At 38.1% G+C, this 16,210-nt stretch overlaps 1 protein-coding gene and 1 long non-coding RNA gene across 4 annotated transcripts in view; one reads left to right on the top strand and one right to left on the bottom strand.

The window, feature by feature from the left end:
• LOC310635063 overlaps positions 1-16,210 on the top strand; it is a 110,005-nt gene that overhangs the window by 3,357 nt on the left and 90,438 nt on the right. The window lies entirely within an intron of this gene.
• SCN8A (sodium voltage-gated channel alpha subunit 8) overlaps positions 11,811-16,210 on the bottom strand; it is a gene marked incomplete at both ends in the record, with an annotated part of 79,396 nt that continues 74,996 nt past the window's right edge. The window contains 3 exons of the mRNA XM_083353607.1: positions 11,811-12,955; positions 14,441-14,711; positions 15,906-15,998. Of these exons, the coding sequence (XP_083209733.1) occupies positions 11,811-12,955; positions 14,441-14,711; positions 15,906-15,998 (1,509 nt within the window). The remainder of the gene's footprint in view (positions 12,956-14,440; positions 14,712-15,905; positions 15,999-16,210) is intronic.

The following is a 16,210-nucleotide window of genomic DNA, read 5'->3' on the forward strand; positions in this document are numbered from 1 at the left end:
GTGAAAGAAGGTGGTGAGAAGCTGCAGGAGGCGGTGGCTCTCCGGTAAAACCAACAGACTTGGAGGTGCCGTGGCTGTCCTTTCGAGGCGCTGCGGACCTCCACTGACTTCCATGGGGATGCTTGGCAATTGGGGCCAATTGAAACTGCTGCAGGATGGCTTTGAGTGGCAGAGAGAGACACAGAGAGACGCAAACGCATCTCCACAGGAGAGGCAGCAAGGGGAGGAGATGAGGCAGTGGTAGTTCACTGGAAAATCAATTGACTTGGTCTCTCTCTCTCTCTCTCACACACACACACACACACAAACAGAGAGAGAGAAAGAGAAAGAGAAAAGGGGGGAAAGAAGGAGGGGGTCTGGCAGCGTCCAAGACTCCGTATGCTGCTCAGAAACACCACCACCACCACCCACCACCGCATGCTCCATCTGACCAACCCACTCACCTTTCCAGCAGTCCTCCCATCTCTTCCTCCGCTGCCGCCATGTGCTGTCTGAAGAAGAGGTTTGTGGGCAGTCCCACAAACCAAAGAACTTCAACCAATCAATTCAAACTTCACAAGTTTTTTTTTCCCATGAGAAGTTTGAATTGATTGGTTGAACTTTTTTAGTCCCACTTTTTTTTCCTGGACTGCATATGGCGGCGGCAGATGACTGGGAGCCGCAGGAGATGGTTGAAAGAGCCGCATGCGGCTCCGGAGCCACGGGTTGCCGACCTGTGTCCTAGAGACTGCTGATCAAAGGGGTTTCAAGGCCTGCAGAAGAAGATCTGGTACCACATATAGTCCCAACCTCAATATACAGATCAGACTGTCAAAGCGTTTTTTAGCCAGTCACTATTTAATCAATGTCAATGGATATTGGGTAAATAAAATAGGATGGAAGGGAACCCAATGATCATCTTGGCCAGGGGTGGGGAATTATGGCCCTTTTACACTCTGTGAACTTCAACTCCCAGAATTTCTGGGCATGGTGTAATAAGATGGAGGGTTTGTGTCACTGTAAGTTGGGGGGTGGGGGCACGAAGGGAGGCTCAGCCAATCTCAATGTATACATGGTTGTACTTTGACAATAAAGGTTCATTCACAGATCGTAAAAGGACCATCATTCCCCACCCATGATTGGCAATCTACCCTAGGCAGGATTGCTATTCTATTCCTGCTATTCCATTCCTGACAGAGAGCCCTTTAGTCAGTTCAGTAAAGCAGAGTCCTCCATGTCCCTAGACTGTTTCTTTCATTATTGAACAGCTTTTTAACAATAGGATGTTTTTCCTAATGTGAACCCAAAATCACCTGCCTTATAAATCAAACCTATAGTTTCCAATACTGTTTCTGTTCCTTCTGAGACAATTCTGAACATCTCTATCCTACTATGTGGCAGCCCTTTGGAGACTAGGGGACAGTATCAATATCCCTTTGACTATTTTAGGACATCCATGACATAGCTGTATTTATTTACATATATTTTCTGAATAATCAATGGATGGTTCACAGGCCATAGCTTCCAAAACTACTTAAAATTGGATATTATCTTCCTGGATTAAAATTCACACACAAACACACACATATATATATGTCTATGTATGTATATTTTAGGAGAGTGGTTAGGATGCTGGACCAGGACTATGGAGTCTAATCCTCCATTGGGCAAACAAGCTCGGTGGGTATCTTTGGGCCAATCATACTTTCAGAGCCCTAACATATATCTGTCAACCTATTTTATTTTATTTTATTTTATTTATTAGATTTTTATCCTCCCTTTATTATTTTTGTTATAAATAACTCAAGATGGTGAACATAAATAAAGCTCCTTTCTTCTCCTATTTCCCCCAGAACAACAACCCTGTGAGGTGGGTTGGGCTGAGAAAGACTGGCAGGCCCAAGGTCACTCAGCTGGCTTTCCTGGCTAAGGTGGGACTAAAAGTCACTATCTCCTGGATTCTAGACCAGCACCTTAACCACTACACCAGACATATCAAACACAAGGCCCGGGGGCCGGATCCGGCCCGCGAAGTGGTTTCATGTGGCCCGCGAAGCCATCCTGGAAACAGTGAGGGAACGGCCCCCACTGCCTTAGCCAGAGACCCTCCTCCTGCCAGAGACCCTCAGATCTGTCCCACTCCTGCCCAGGCCCCCATAGGCACCCTTGATGCGAATGATGCCACACCCACCCAGTAGGCCACGCCCACCCTGGCCATACCCACCCGGCCCCCTGAGGGCAACCGCAATGCTGATGCGGCCCTCAATGAAATTGAGTTTGACACCCCTGCACTACACCAACTGGATAAACATAGTAGATTATGGCTTATAATTTTTAATAAAGAGGTGTTCATCCTGAAGTGGATTTACTTAACAGTATTTCATTTTGGAGGTGGCTGCTATTGCTGCTGGTATATGTGTAATATTCTAGTTAGTATATTAACGGGCATAGCTTGGAAATCATTACCAGAGAAGAAAAGAAGCTCTATTTTCATAATCACACAGACTAGTATTCTTCTTGTCATCAGGCCACCTTATTTAAAAAATGTTTGGGTTTTTTGAAATTAGCCCCAGTTGCCTTAAAGTAATAAAGTTTAGAGTAAATCTTAATTGAGTTAATTGTACCTAAGACCCACTGGAATAAACGTGAACACAATTTTTTAAAAACGTAAATGTTTTCTTTGATTTGGCTTATAAATCAGCTAGAGAACCACATAGGCAGTCAGGAACAATACCAAATATACGGAAGGGAAGTGAGAATTCGTAGTGCAACTAGTGCTGTGTCTAATGACTAGAATATAATTCTTTATTTTTTTAATCAATTATAATTCTTATATTTTTTTAATCAATTATTTTCCTTTCAAGTTTCTCTTCTCGTGGGAATCAATAGGAAGAAAAGGAATAAGGCAGATTTTTTAAAAAATTTAGGAATTACCTATCTGTTATGCTCAGATTCCCAAAGTGTGCTTTTAGCATGCATGCAGAGGTCTAGTGGGTGATGGCTTGAGGTCAGAGAAGTTCTATGGCTAGAGCGGGATTTGTTCATTGAATGAGCTACTTCAGATCAGAGACCCCAGACCTGCTCCAGTCCTCTCTTTCAGACAAGTCCTCCCAGACTAATTTGCCTGTAAAGCTTTCTGGGAATGCATCAGCTTCCCTTCTCATAGAGCAGGGGTCTCCAACCTTCGTAGCTTAAGACTTGTGGACTTCAACTCCCATAATTCTTCAGCCAGGATGGCTGGCTGAGGAATTCTAGTAGTTGAAGTCCACAAGTCGTAAAGTTATCAAGGTTGGAGACCCCTGCTGTAGAAGACTTTCTAAGTTGCCTAAACTGCCCTTGGGCGGAGTTTAATTTTATTTGTTATCCTTGACTTCATTTCCATGGAAACCACTGACTCTGAAGTGGCACAACTGAAATGAGACACTGCAAATCTGCCCTGTTAGCTTTTCAGCCTCAGACATGGAATAACATTTAATCCAAGAGAAGAGGGTAAAACAATATGGACATACCTTTTTATTGCAAATTCCAAAGTAAAAAGATGTACAGTACAAAGGAAATTGGAGAAGTCAGATGCTGTTCTTTCAACCTGTTTTGTTACTTTTAAAATGCATGTTATTTTTTCTCCCTTCTCCCAAAACACCTTTCTCTCATTTGCTACTGTTATCTTAAACCAAGCAAACCTACTGGCTGGGGTTTAAAGATGTGGACAATAAACACATTCATGAGATGTCATAACAAGCAGAATGCAGCAGGAAAAAAAAAGTATTTGCCCTGATACCTATTGGGGAAAAAAAGCTTTCATGGAGATTTTAGCAGCATTGACAACACCATCTTATTTTCTTTTTCCTTTAGTCCATGGTTCTATCACATACATGTCTAGAGCACACTGTTCATGTGAACCTCAGAAAAGCATTTGAACAGATGTGAATTAAGTTGAACCTCACAACACCCCTGTGAGGTAGGTAATTACCCGTTATACAGATGGGTAAAACTGAGGCACGCACAGAGAGGTTAGATAATTTGCCCGAGATCAATCTGCCATTCGATCACTCATTCACACAAAGCTGAAAACAGAAATCACTAGAGCTCTGTTAGAGAATTATCAAATTCTAATACCTGAAAAAGACATTTTCCCATTCTTTTACAAAATCAGTCTTTCATCATGCCCTCTAATTCTCTCATTTTCTCTTCCCCACACACACCCACAAAAACATATACACACAAGTATACCTCCCTATATAAATGCAACATGCAACATATGAGAAATTTTTATATGGATGTATATTTAATATGACACAATTTAATGTGGCACAATTCTAGTAGACATTGAAATCCATATGATTGTTGTCTTGAATTTCTCTCCATCAAAATGTTCCAATTTAGTTTAACACTAGCCTTAAATTGAAAATCTCTCCTTTTCATTGATAGATAGGAACTTTAAAAATAATACTTTGCATTCTGGAGTGGCTGAGTGGACTGTTAATATTAACTTCCCTTTTAAAAGGATTCCACATGTGCTATTTATCCTAACTGGGGATCACAATAGTCCTGGTGAATTTTAAAACAGTGAATGCTTAGTGCTTCTCCTGCATGGTCCAAAACATACTGATTCTTTGTAAAGGGTATTGACAAAACATCTACTCAGTGCTGCTTTCATAAACACAATACTTGTATTCTGTGGCTGTGAAATTCTTATTGTAGCTAAAATGGTGAACTTTGGAAGGAAGACTACGATAGAAAAAAAAATCATAGTATGAAAGGGAGATCTGCAGACATGTATACCACACATTCATACAAAACAGGCTTGTTCCAAAGCAAATGTCAGTTCTCAGCAATATCACAAACAGATGCACAAAAGTAATTATATGCAGAAAAAGTTGTTGCATGGTTGTATTCCTCTCAGAAGGACAACTTGCATAAATCTCATGCAATTCTTCCCAATCATAGTATGATTCCCAATTAAAGTATTGATGACAAAAATAGGCACCGCAGCAACACAGCATACATTTGTTTGTTGACACAGATGATCTCCACATAGGAGAAGTAGCACAGAAGAATTTTCTTTTCTGGCCACGTATTACCATACAAGTGTTTAAGAGAGCAAGTGGACCGTGAACTGTCTCCCTTGGGAGACTTATTAAAAACATAACATCTGGTCTTCTTTTGCTCTTAACTCCTAGCAAAGCAAGTGCGTAAAGCAAGGATGTCTCATCTCAGCCCTTCAAATGGAAAGCTTTAAAGAAAAAGCCTGCTGGAACAAAGAATTTAAGAATAAGACATTGGCACACTGCTGCTACGGTATTCACTGGATGGATACTAAACTGCACAAGCTGAGGTCTGGGTGTCCACTGACAAACACACAGCTAACGCCCTAGCACATAGCTGTTTCTGGAGAGAGTGTCACTAGTACATAAAGATTAGGGAAAGGAAAAAAAGGCATGAAACAGAGTACTGCAAAACTACCCATTTCCTGTGCCAAGGTAAATGCAGCCTCCACCTGAGAACCTATATGTGAAAGAGTGATTGTTATGCTGCAAACAATACTGGTTTTTCTCAAGAGCTTACCTGTCTTAGCAGATAAGGGTGTTTACACACTAGTGCATGAAGCTGAGGTTCTTAATGTCATAAGAGGACAGATAGTCCTTCAAGCTGATTTTCTTTTATCATTTTTGTCAACATAGTATTTAAGCCCTTTCTGTTTATAACCGTCCAAACAAAAACCAGCTTGATCCAATTCTATTTGTTCCCTCCCACCACAAGAGGTGACTGTGAATTTTCAGATGTTTTTACTGTTTTTCCATTATTGATTATGCAGAATGCTTCCAAGCCTCATAATCACCAAAGCATTTGAAGAGAAAATATATGCAAACCCAGGAACCATGTACTATATATCACTTTTTCAAAAGGAGCTATATACACATAGAAAACACCTTGCACCATGAAATATAATGTGACCTCCCCAGCTGCGTGTAGGAGGCTGCATTTTCTCTATCTATCTACCTATCTATCTATCTATCTATCTATCTATCTATCTATCTATCTATCTATCTATCTATCTGTATCTAATTACTCTGTTCCCAAATACTGGTTGCCAAGAGACAATATTATACATCCAAAACTCAGTCCAAGGAAATATTATCACTGGACCAAGTCTGGCCCAGTTCATTATACCTGAATGTACCCTGTATGACAGGGAGTGTTGTAGCTGAGTAACAATGCTCAATCATTTGCTTTCCAACTTGTCCCAGTCTTTCTGGTCCTTACTTTTCCCCTCTCTTGGATTTCGAAGCATCAAAACCATAAAGGTTTGTAGGATAATAGTAATTTAGCAATATTAACTTAGCAATAGTTTTCAACAGTTTTTCAACAAAGCATTATGGTCAAAAACTACACTCAATCTGAAACTGGCCATTTCTATATGCCCATAATATCCACTGGGAAAAAAAGATAACTCAGTACAGTATAAATTGTTAGTCTTACTGGCTTATTCCTAACATCTGTTCCTACATTGTTATTTATTATTTTTACAGTTAACATCAAATAACTTTTTTTAACCTTACAAAGTGAACTACCCAAAAGATCAAACTGATACCTTGGTAAAATAAAACCAGGAATGTTTATTTTGGGCTCTTTGGTGTATGGGACTACATAGCTTTCCAAACACGTGATTCTTTGTTGGTTAACAATTGGAATAACTTTCTAAACCAGGACATAATTAGGAAGATCCTAATTTTTCCATCTAAACTATTATTGTTCAGTTTGGTTGGCAGCGTCTTTCCCGAGGTCTCAGGCAGAAAAGGGTCCTTCCCATTATCTCCTATACATCCTCTTTAATTGAACCAAGACTGAACCAAGATCATCTGCATACATACAGCTCATTTGCATGATTATGGACCTTTCCCAAGAATAATAATATTCAGATATTCTCCAATGGTTGGTTACCTGCTCTTGTAATACTACTTGAAACAAATTAAAAACCCAGACAGATTTGTGGAAATTCCAATAACTGTCTCCAGGATTAACTCAGTGTATGATTCTTTTTCTTTCCATTTACTCTTTATCAGAAGGTTTAGAAAGAAGACCAAGTGCAAGATGATATAGGCTGCATTATTTTATGAAACAAAATATAAAAAAGAGAGCAGTACTGTAAATTAAAAACATTTCAGTGTAATTTCTCGTAGATAGGAGAATATACCCCCCTTTCTTTTGTTTTGCTATCTAAGCTAAAGAAAATTGATTCATTGGGAAATTGCTATGTGATGAATGATACAATTATTTGCAATGGAGTAAGATTTTTAACTGATGCCTAGTAATTAGAGAACTTGGCTTAGGGCTGTTCTTCTGGCTGATTGTGTTGTGTTTTAACAACGTGCCCAGTTCTTAACTACCAAAAATAGATGATTTGCTAGCTGTGCCACTTACCAAACACACCTGCAAGCAAGAATAGGCACATTTTTCCTTTAAACGTCAACCTAGGCAAGTGTGAAATGTGGACTCAGTCTATTATTGCATCCTCCTCTTCAATACTCAAATATCAAAAGTCCATTATTCTTGAACAAAATTAACTGATTACAATGGGAACACATTACACCATTGTTCAGCCCTCACCCGTCAGATATTTTATATTTGAGAATTCTCTTCCTTCTGTACAAAAATTTGTTTTACTTTTGCTTTGTTTGGTTTCATTGAAAATTTATTCATACCAAAGTTAGCTGCAGATAATCCAGTTTTACTGAATTGTCGTTGTCATCACATTAACAATCCAAACATTCATCGCTCTTAAATGACTATGACTCTCATAAAATACTTTTTGAATATTTTAGATATAGGATTCTTTATTTTAAAGAACATTATCAGAATGGTAGACTTGGAAAAAATGTTTTCTCCCTAGATTTACACTAAGTGGGAAGCAAATTTTATTTTCAGCCTTACCACTACCATCACTAAAGATGCTAGGTTTCTATCTACAATGATCTCCATAAGAAGACATAAAATGGCCTAATCTTGGAATCACGACATTATGAAGGGTTTCCCCTTCTTCTTTTAGTCTGTTATATTCCAGTTTCATTCCATGTCTATGTTATATCTTATGTTTTATAGTATTTTACTGCATTTTATTCAAATTTTCCTTTCTCTAGTTTTGGCATTATGACTATTGTATTTGGCCTCTTATTGTGCTGGTCATTGACAATAATTAAAGAAATCAAAGGGATGACAAATTACTTAATTATGAATGCTTATTCATTTCAGTTTATATTGATTATCTCCCATGTATGTTATTTTCAGTTCTTTTCCATACATCATTCATTCACTAGGAAGACATCAACTTTCGTTTCCAAAGAGATTATTCTTATTATTTCAATTTTTAAAAAAGAATTTATAAACAAATGAACTAAATGTAATGTTATTTTTATTAAAATTAATTTTAGCAAAATTGTTTTGACCAGGGGAAAGGAGGGTGGAGTGAAACAATGAGATTTAAAAACAAATGGTATTAAAATTAAATTTACATGTTCAAATGTTTCTCAATAAATTTGAAATTTCTTTTGACTGATTCCTAGTTTAAACCAGGTTTTTCTAAAAAGCACTGATTGTTTTTGATGAAATAATAAATTCCTTTCTCTTTCATCTCCTTAAAAATTTCATTATAATGGTTCAGACCATTATAAGATGATTCATTTTAAAGAAGATTTCCAAAATGTAATGCTTATATATAAAAATACCAGAGTGAGGCTCCTAATCCCAGTGGATTCTGGTTAATTGGGATATTTGATTAAAGAAATCTAAAATGGAAAGAAACTTGAAGAAACATTGTGCAGAAACTAGAAAGATATTAATTTTAGTAGGACATAGTTCACAGTTTTGAAGTATTTTCTTAATAGTTTTTTTCTTAAGTGAAGCTAGAGTAATGTAAGAAAATTCAAGTATTCTTAAATAATAAGCAAATATAAATATAGATTGCAGGGTATTTTTACTAAAATTTGCTTAATAAAATTTGATAGCACAAACACTATATGTGCCAAGCTTTTCATTTGGAGCCATAGTCCCACTGAAGAATAAGTATGACATTTAGCCAAATCTTGCATAGAGTGGTCAAAATGTATTGCACCACAGAGCCAAAATACAATCTAAATAGTTTTGTTGTAAATACATTTTTGCAATAAAGCTTTTGAGAGGATATTTTTCCTCTGAAGGGATGTACTTAAATTGACATCATCTGAAAAGTGGAAAAAATATTTTTAGAGAGATAGAAAATTAAATATGGACAGTGGCATAAGCCAGAAGCCACTCTATTTAATTTTTTGTAGTCCTTTGTCATGTACAAAAAGGCATGCCAGTAAAATAAAATGATATATTACAGTATTTATATTATTGTCTTAAAAAGTTCAGTCACACTTTTCAGCTCTTGTTGTTGTTGTGCTGTTTACAATGTTGCCTGTACAAGTGCATGTAATTTTATCATACATATTTTATGAGTAGTTGGAATAAAACCTAACAAGAAAGAAATATTTTGCTCCTTGTGGTATCTGGTACAGCAGAATTATTCCACTGATGTCGTGGTAGCTTGATTATGCATTTTAAAAAGCTCAGCTTGGCACAGATCTCTATCAAATGGCTTACTTTCTGATTAACCTTGTAATTGGTATCTAAGTTGCAAAATTCTAAATGTCAAGCATCTGCCACTAAACTAAAAGGCATTGCTAACTTTCTTAGGTTTCTTTTGATTTTGGAAAATTTTAAATCTTTTTTAAAAAATATTTTTTGCCCTTTTATAAGATAAAATGGTTTTGGTCCACATTCAAACAGCCTCTTTCATTATGTTGCAGAAATTCAACATATTTCTTTACAGCCTTCTGCAAACTTTAATTTTTAAAGCTGTATGGCTGAACAATCTTGACTGTAGTGCAATGCCTACACTGACCCGAGAACCATTCCATAAATCTGTGCCCTTAGAAGATGAATTACTATGAGGATTGATTTATTAAAAGGGGTCATAATGGACACTTTAGAAAAAATGAAACATGCCAAAGTAGTTCTTAGAAACATAAATATTAGTTCCCCTCCCTTTAGAATGGCCATCAATTTAGAGTTAAGACTGGTTGAGAGGTAGCTCTTCATCCCTCCCTGAATATGAAGGACCATTAGAATTACCATCATACAACAATATGGGATGAAATGTGGAACTGGTGAAGGCACATGTCTAATATGACACTTTTCCTCTCAGTGCTGCATCCATGTCACACTGCTACTTTGCTCACCAAGAGTAGGATGTTGCATTCACAGATACCGTATTTAAACTATTTTCCTCATCATTAAAAAAGGTTTGGTTTGCTTTCCTTAGGGGGACAATGCAGCTCAAAGAATCGGATAAAACCATGTAGCTGCAGAAAATTGTCAGTGAAAAAACAAATCCACTTCTGCCGGGTACCTTTCTCACATTAACAGCACTCCAAAAGGGTGCAATATTTTGCCAGTAAATATGGCACACAATGCTGTAAACTCCTCTATCATAAGCCTGCCTGCCATAAGATTGCTTTACATAACTGCTAAAAATGTGTCTTTGAGAGACGATATGTTGTTTTCTACAGTGCTTATTTCCAACAGGAAAAAAAAGTGCATATGGCAGAATGGATACTTAACTCTAACTATCGCAGGATACAGAACTACTTGGTGAGTTTTCTTGAACCCTAATGTTCCAGATATTGAGATTGTACTACAACCACTTCTTGAACTGGAAGGGTTTTAGAGCAGCGTTTTGGTGCTGATTTGGGGAGTTACTTTTAAAAAGTACAAAAGAAGTTGACTGCATGAAGCTTATTAAAAATACGCATAAACTCCTTGATTGGTTTCACTTTTCTCCTCTTGTGGGAGGGTACATGGAAAGATTAACACTTGGGAACTAGGCGAAAAGCATAATCATAGCTAAGAGTAACTCTCCAAATACAGTGTGCCATAGTCAGTGGAATGCCTCAAACATATGGCTTAACACATGGCCTGGACAGCATATTGTGGTTTTATGATTCCTCATGCATGATTCCTGATCACAGCATGCCATCATGCAAATCATTTCTATGCATTGAAACGAGCACAATTTTATTTAATTTATTTTTGGAATCAGCCTGAGCGAGTTTGGCAAACTGAAAATACCTGATTACCCCCAACTCTCACAAACCATGGTGGAGCCCATAGAATAAAAAGTATGCATATAATAAGTACTAAAGGAATGATGATTATTAAATGATACGGGCTAAATAAGTGTCATTTCATTTCAGCTTTTTGTTGTTGCTCTACTTGTTTTTTTTCCTTCTTTTTTGTTTTTTGCTGCTTAAACTAAATGTCAAGTATGAAAATCTAGTTTTGCATGAACTAATCAACCCTTTAAGTGATATTTTTCCAGATTTCCTTTCAATAAAATCAAATCAAATCAAATAAAATAAATTTTTGCTGCTTTGGAAGAAAATATGAATCCTCAAGCAGCAATTTTTTCCTTGTTTGTGTGTGTGTTTTATTTTGCTTTTTTGTCCTAAGTTGCATTGACTGATGTGGAACATGCAGTATCCACCTGCCCAGACTGTATAAAATCCTTTTTCTCCTTTGCATTGTTTCCTGTTTTTTTTAATATATTGGTCTAGATGGGTCCATTAAACAGGTGGTAGATCACTGCTTTGAGATGCAACATGGTCACACAGTAAGCAGACTATGTTTGGTATAAGATCTTTAAAAGTTTCTCCACAGCTGTTTGCTATTGATATATATTTTATCAGGAAGTTTGTAAACAATCTTTTCTGCTCATGGGTTTTCTACAGTTAATATTATTATTATAGATCATCTCAGTATTTGGATTCCCTGACGTCTTTTTGCCTTTTTGCTCTTTCGCGTCTCCCTTCTTCGGCCTGCTGTTTCTCTTTTTCAGGCTTAGTTACGCTGTCGTACGATGGGAGGGAAGCCGTGGATGGAGTGCCTTCTTTTTTCTCCCTATTTGTCCCTCCATTTTCTATTCTGTTGGAGACGTTTTTTCGGTAGATAAATCCCCTCCTTGCTAAACGGACCCTGTAAGCCCTCTGGATCACCACTGCAGAGACCTCCTCCTGTTTGCGCCGTAACGTGGTTGTGATGGGCTCATAAGACACTTTGGAAGGGTTAGAAGCCACAAATCTCTCTTCCATCTGTTGCCTCAAGATGTCTAGTTCACCACTGTCACCCAATACACGCTTGGTAAAGGCAAAGAGGATGTCCAGGCAATGGATTCTGTCCCCACTCACCATTGGCAAATCCATGGCAATGAGTTCAATGGTGTTGGGCTTAGGAACACGAAGAGGGTGCTCCAGAGCATCTGCAAAGTCTGCCAACTTGCAGTATTCAATGAACTGGGTAGCGTCAGGGTCAAACTTCTCCCAGATCTCATAGAAGGTTTCAAAGTCATCTTCACTCAGTGGATCAGCACTTTCCTCTGTAGCCACACTGAAGTTCTCTAGAATGATGGCAATGTACATATTTACCACAATCAGAAAGGAGATGATGATATAGCTAACAAAGAAAAAGATCCCTACGGAAGGATTCCCACAGTCACCTTTGAAGCCACTCCCAGGATGTTCTTTTTCCAAATCACAGTCTGGAGGACGGTTGAGGATAGGTAAGAGCAACCCATCCCATCCAGCTGAGGTAGTGATCTGGAATAAGCATATCATGCTGTTGCCAAAAGTCTCAAAGTTGAACATGTCATCAATACCTGCCTCATGCTTGACATAAGCGAAGTTTGACATTCCAAAGATGGAAAAGATGAACATCACTAAAAAGAGCAGGAGGCCAATGTTGAACAAGGCAGGCAAAGACATCATTAAGGCAAAAAGCAAGGTGCGGATCCCTTTAGCTCCTTTGATTAGGCGCAGAATTCGACCAATACGGGCCAGGCGGATGACTCTGAAGAGAGTTGGTGACACAAAATATTTCTCTATGATTTCTGCCAAAAACATACCTTTAAAAATATTGAGGGGAGAAAAGAGAGTTACAATCGTGTCAAGTCATCTCACATGATTTCTTCAGAAGTATGGAAATAATGGGCAAATTTAAAAGACAGTTTATAAGTCTAAGAAAATCACAGCTTGCTTTAAAAGTGACCATCTCTTGACCATTAGGTCCTTTTAGTAATAACTACAGGTAGCCCTCAACTTACAACCGGTTGCTTGGTGACCATTCAGCCTGAAAAAATGGGACCCAGATCTTAAGTTCTCACAGTCATAAGTCATAGCCACCTGACTGTGCATCAGGTGCTCAGTAACATGCCTGCAGTTACAGCTGGCACATGACCATATTTTAGGACAGTTTGCCAAAAACTGATTGTTCCGGTTTTCTTCAAAATCATGCCCATAACAGACAATGGGTTTCACACCTATGACCACGGTGTTTCAAGTAGAAAGTAGAAAAGTAGAAACCCTTAAAAATGGCGCATGGTTAGTTAAACTGTTAAGTGGCACAAAAGGAAAGAGCAAGAGAGAAGGCCTGCACCATTTTGGTAACCACTGCTGAAATAGCCTCTGCATGACCGCTTACTTTATTAGACACAGAAAGCAGATACAAAGGGCTGCCAAGGAAAATCTCAGTGTATCAAGTTAGTTCATATAAAAAGTTGTCCTTTGAATTGAGATGAGATGAATAACAAGATGAGAATCAATGGAACTTAATATATTCCAGGGATTTCTCCATTGCTCCTCAATTAGTTTTAATAGAAAACATTCTACTGTATATAAGTATCAATTTTAAGAGGCAGTCTCAAATTATGTTGTAAAGAAATATAATCCAAAACAGATTAGTGACTATAAAGGTAAAGGTTTCCCCTGTCCAATCGTGTCTGACTCCAGGGGGCGGTGCTTATCTCAGTTTCTTACCTGAGGGAGCCAGCATTGCCCTAAGACAGGGGTAGGGAACCTTGGCTCTTTTATGACTTGTGGACTTCAATACCCAGAATTTCTGAAGCAGCCATGCTGACTCAGGAATTCTGGGAGTTGAAGTCCACAAGTCATAAAAGAGCCAAGGTTCCCTACCCCTGCCCTAAGACGTTTCCGTGATTATGTGGCCAGCATGACTATGTCCATGGAATAATGTTACTTTCCCACTGAAGTGGTATCTATTTATCTACTTGTTTTGCATGGTTTCGACCTGCTAGCTGGGCAGGAGCTGGGGCGAGTAACAAGAGTTCACCCCGTCACGCAGTGCTCAGGCCTTGAACTTTCTGACTGACAAGCTCAGCACCTTTAACCGCTGAACTATTGGCTGTAAAAGAACTGATTAATGATAGAAAGAACCAAAATTTCAGCTCTTAATAAGTCTCAGTTTCAGTATTACAAGTTCACATTTTCATTTAGATGTTTGCAACTTTACATTAGAATTTTCCATTTCTCCAGGCACTTTGATTACTGTGCTAGATACATGCAATATCATGAAAATATTTCTATATACTTACCCACAATGGAGAGTATCACAACCACAAAATCAAAAATATTCCATCCAATAGTGAAATAATAGTGACGTAAGGCAAACATTTTCAGCACACACTCGCAAGTGAAAAAGATAACAAAGACAAAATTGATCCAGTAGAGGATCTCCTCCATCTCTTTGCTTTGTGTGTCTGTTTCAACCATCATAGTCACCATGTTGAGACAGATGAGCAGCATTATTAGTATATCAAAGGCTTGCTGGGTGACAAAGTCGAAGACAGCGCCTTGGATTTTGTTCTATTATACACAGAAAACATGCATATGAATATTGTGAAATAACCAGTGTACCTTTGGTATTATCCAGTTAAATAAGATTTTAATAAGACAGTAGTAGAGGGTTTTTTTCTTCTATTTTGAAGGGACGCTTAAAGGCAGATTGAAAAAATGTTCAGTTAGCATGGTATTAATGAAGCTTTGCTGCATGTAAATACATATAATATAATTGTATGATTAGCTTCATCTGGCATTCATTTTTTTTCTTCAGGCATAATTTTTACAAGAACTCTGGAAGATAGTACGGTAGTCCCAGGAGTGGAATGATGAAAGAAAGGTTAAAGATTTGTGACTTTCTCAAGGCTCTCTAACATGGAAATTTGAATCAGAAATCTCCCAATTGATATTTTTACACATTAGCAATTATAGTTTTCCTTTTTATTCCTAATAATCCCAATATACTTGGGGGTGAGGAGAGGAATGAAAGAGTACACTTGACTATATAACAATAATAATTACAATAACAACAACAACAACAATACTATTACTAATACTACTACTTCTACTACTAGAGTTGGAAGGGACCTTGGGGGTCTTCTAGTTCAACCCCCTGCTCAGGCAGGAAACCTTAACCATTTCAGATGAATGGTTGTCCGGTCTCTTCTTAAAAATTTCCAGTGTTGGAGCGTTCACAACTTCTGGAGGCAGGTTGTTCCACTGATTAATTGTTCTAACTGTCAGGAAATTTCTCCTTAGTTCTAGATTGCTTCTCTCTTGGATTAATTTCCATCCATTCCTTCTTGTCCTGCCTTCAGATGCTTTGGAGAATAGCTTGACTCCCTCTTCTTTGTGGCAACCCCTTGAGATATTGGAACACTGCTATTATGTCACCCCTCGTCCTTCTCTTCGTTAAACTAGACATACCCAATTCCAGTAACTGTTCCTTCTATGTTTCAGCCTCCAGTTCCCTAATCATCTTTGTGCTCTCCTTCTGTATCTTAAGCCTATCTTCTGGAGTTTTGGCTATTCCTGCCAACTTGGTGTCATCTGCAAATTTGATGAGTTCCCCATCTATCCCCTCATCCAAGTCATTGATGAAGATGTTGAAGAGCACTGGGCCCAGAACAGAGCCTTGAGGCATCCCACCACACACTTCCCTCCATGTAGATGCAGTTCCATATAAGGAATGGCATGCTAGAAAAAAATTGAACAACTTACCAGAGGCCTGGGAATTGGCTTTTGAGGTTTTTTGGAGCCTAATTTTTTCATGGCATTGTAGTATTTCTTCTGTTCTTCTGTCATAAAGATATCCTGACCTCCAAAGTAAAGGGGAAGAGAGGAAGAAAAGGAAGTTGGTTACAATCCATTCAACCATGCTTGAGGATTATGGTGCATATTCAATGAGCAGGCTTTTCTTATTACTTTGTGTGGCAAAGAAATTGTACCATCTCTGGAAGTAATTGTCTCACAGAGTTGGGTTCTACTGTATTTAGTTCTGTTGTGGGAACATTTAAGTCAATGTA

This window comes from Vipera ursinii (genome assembly GCF_947247035.1).
Source record: "Vipera ursinii genome assembly, chromosome: 2".
NCBI lineage: Eukaryota > Metazoa > Chordata > Lepidosauria > Squamata > Viperidae > Vipera > Vipera ursinii.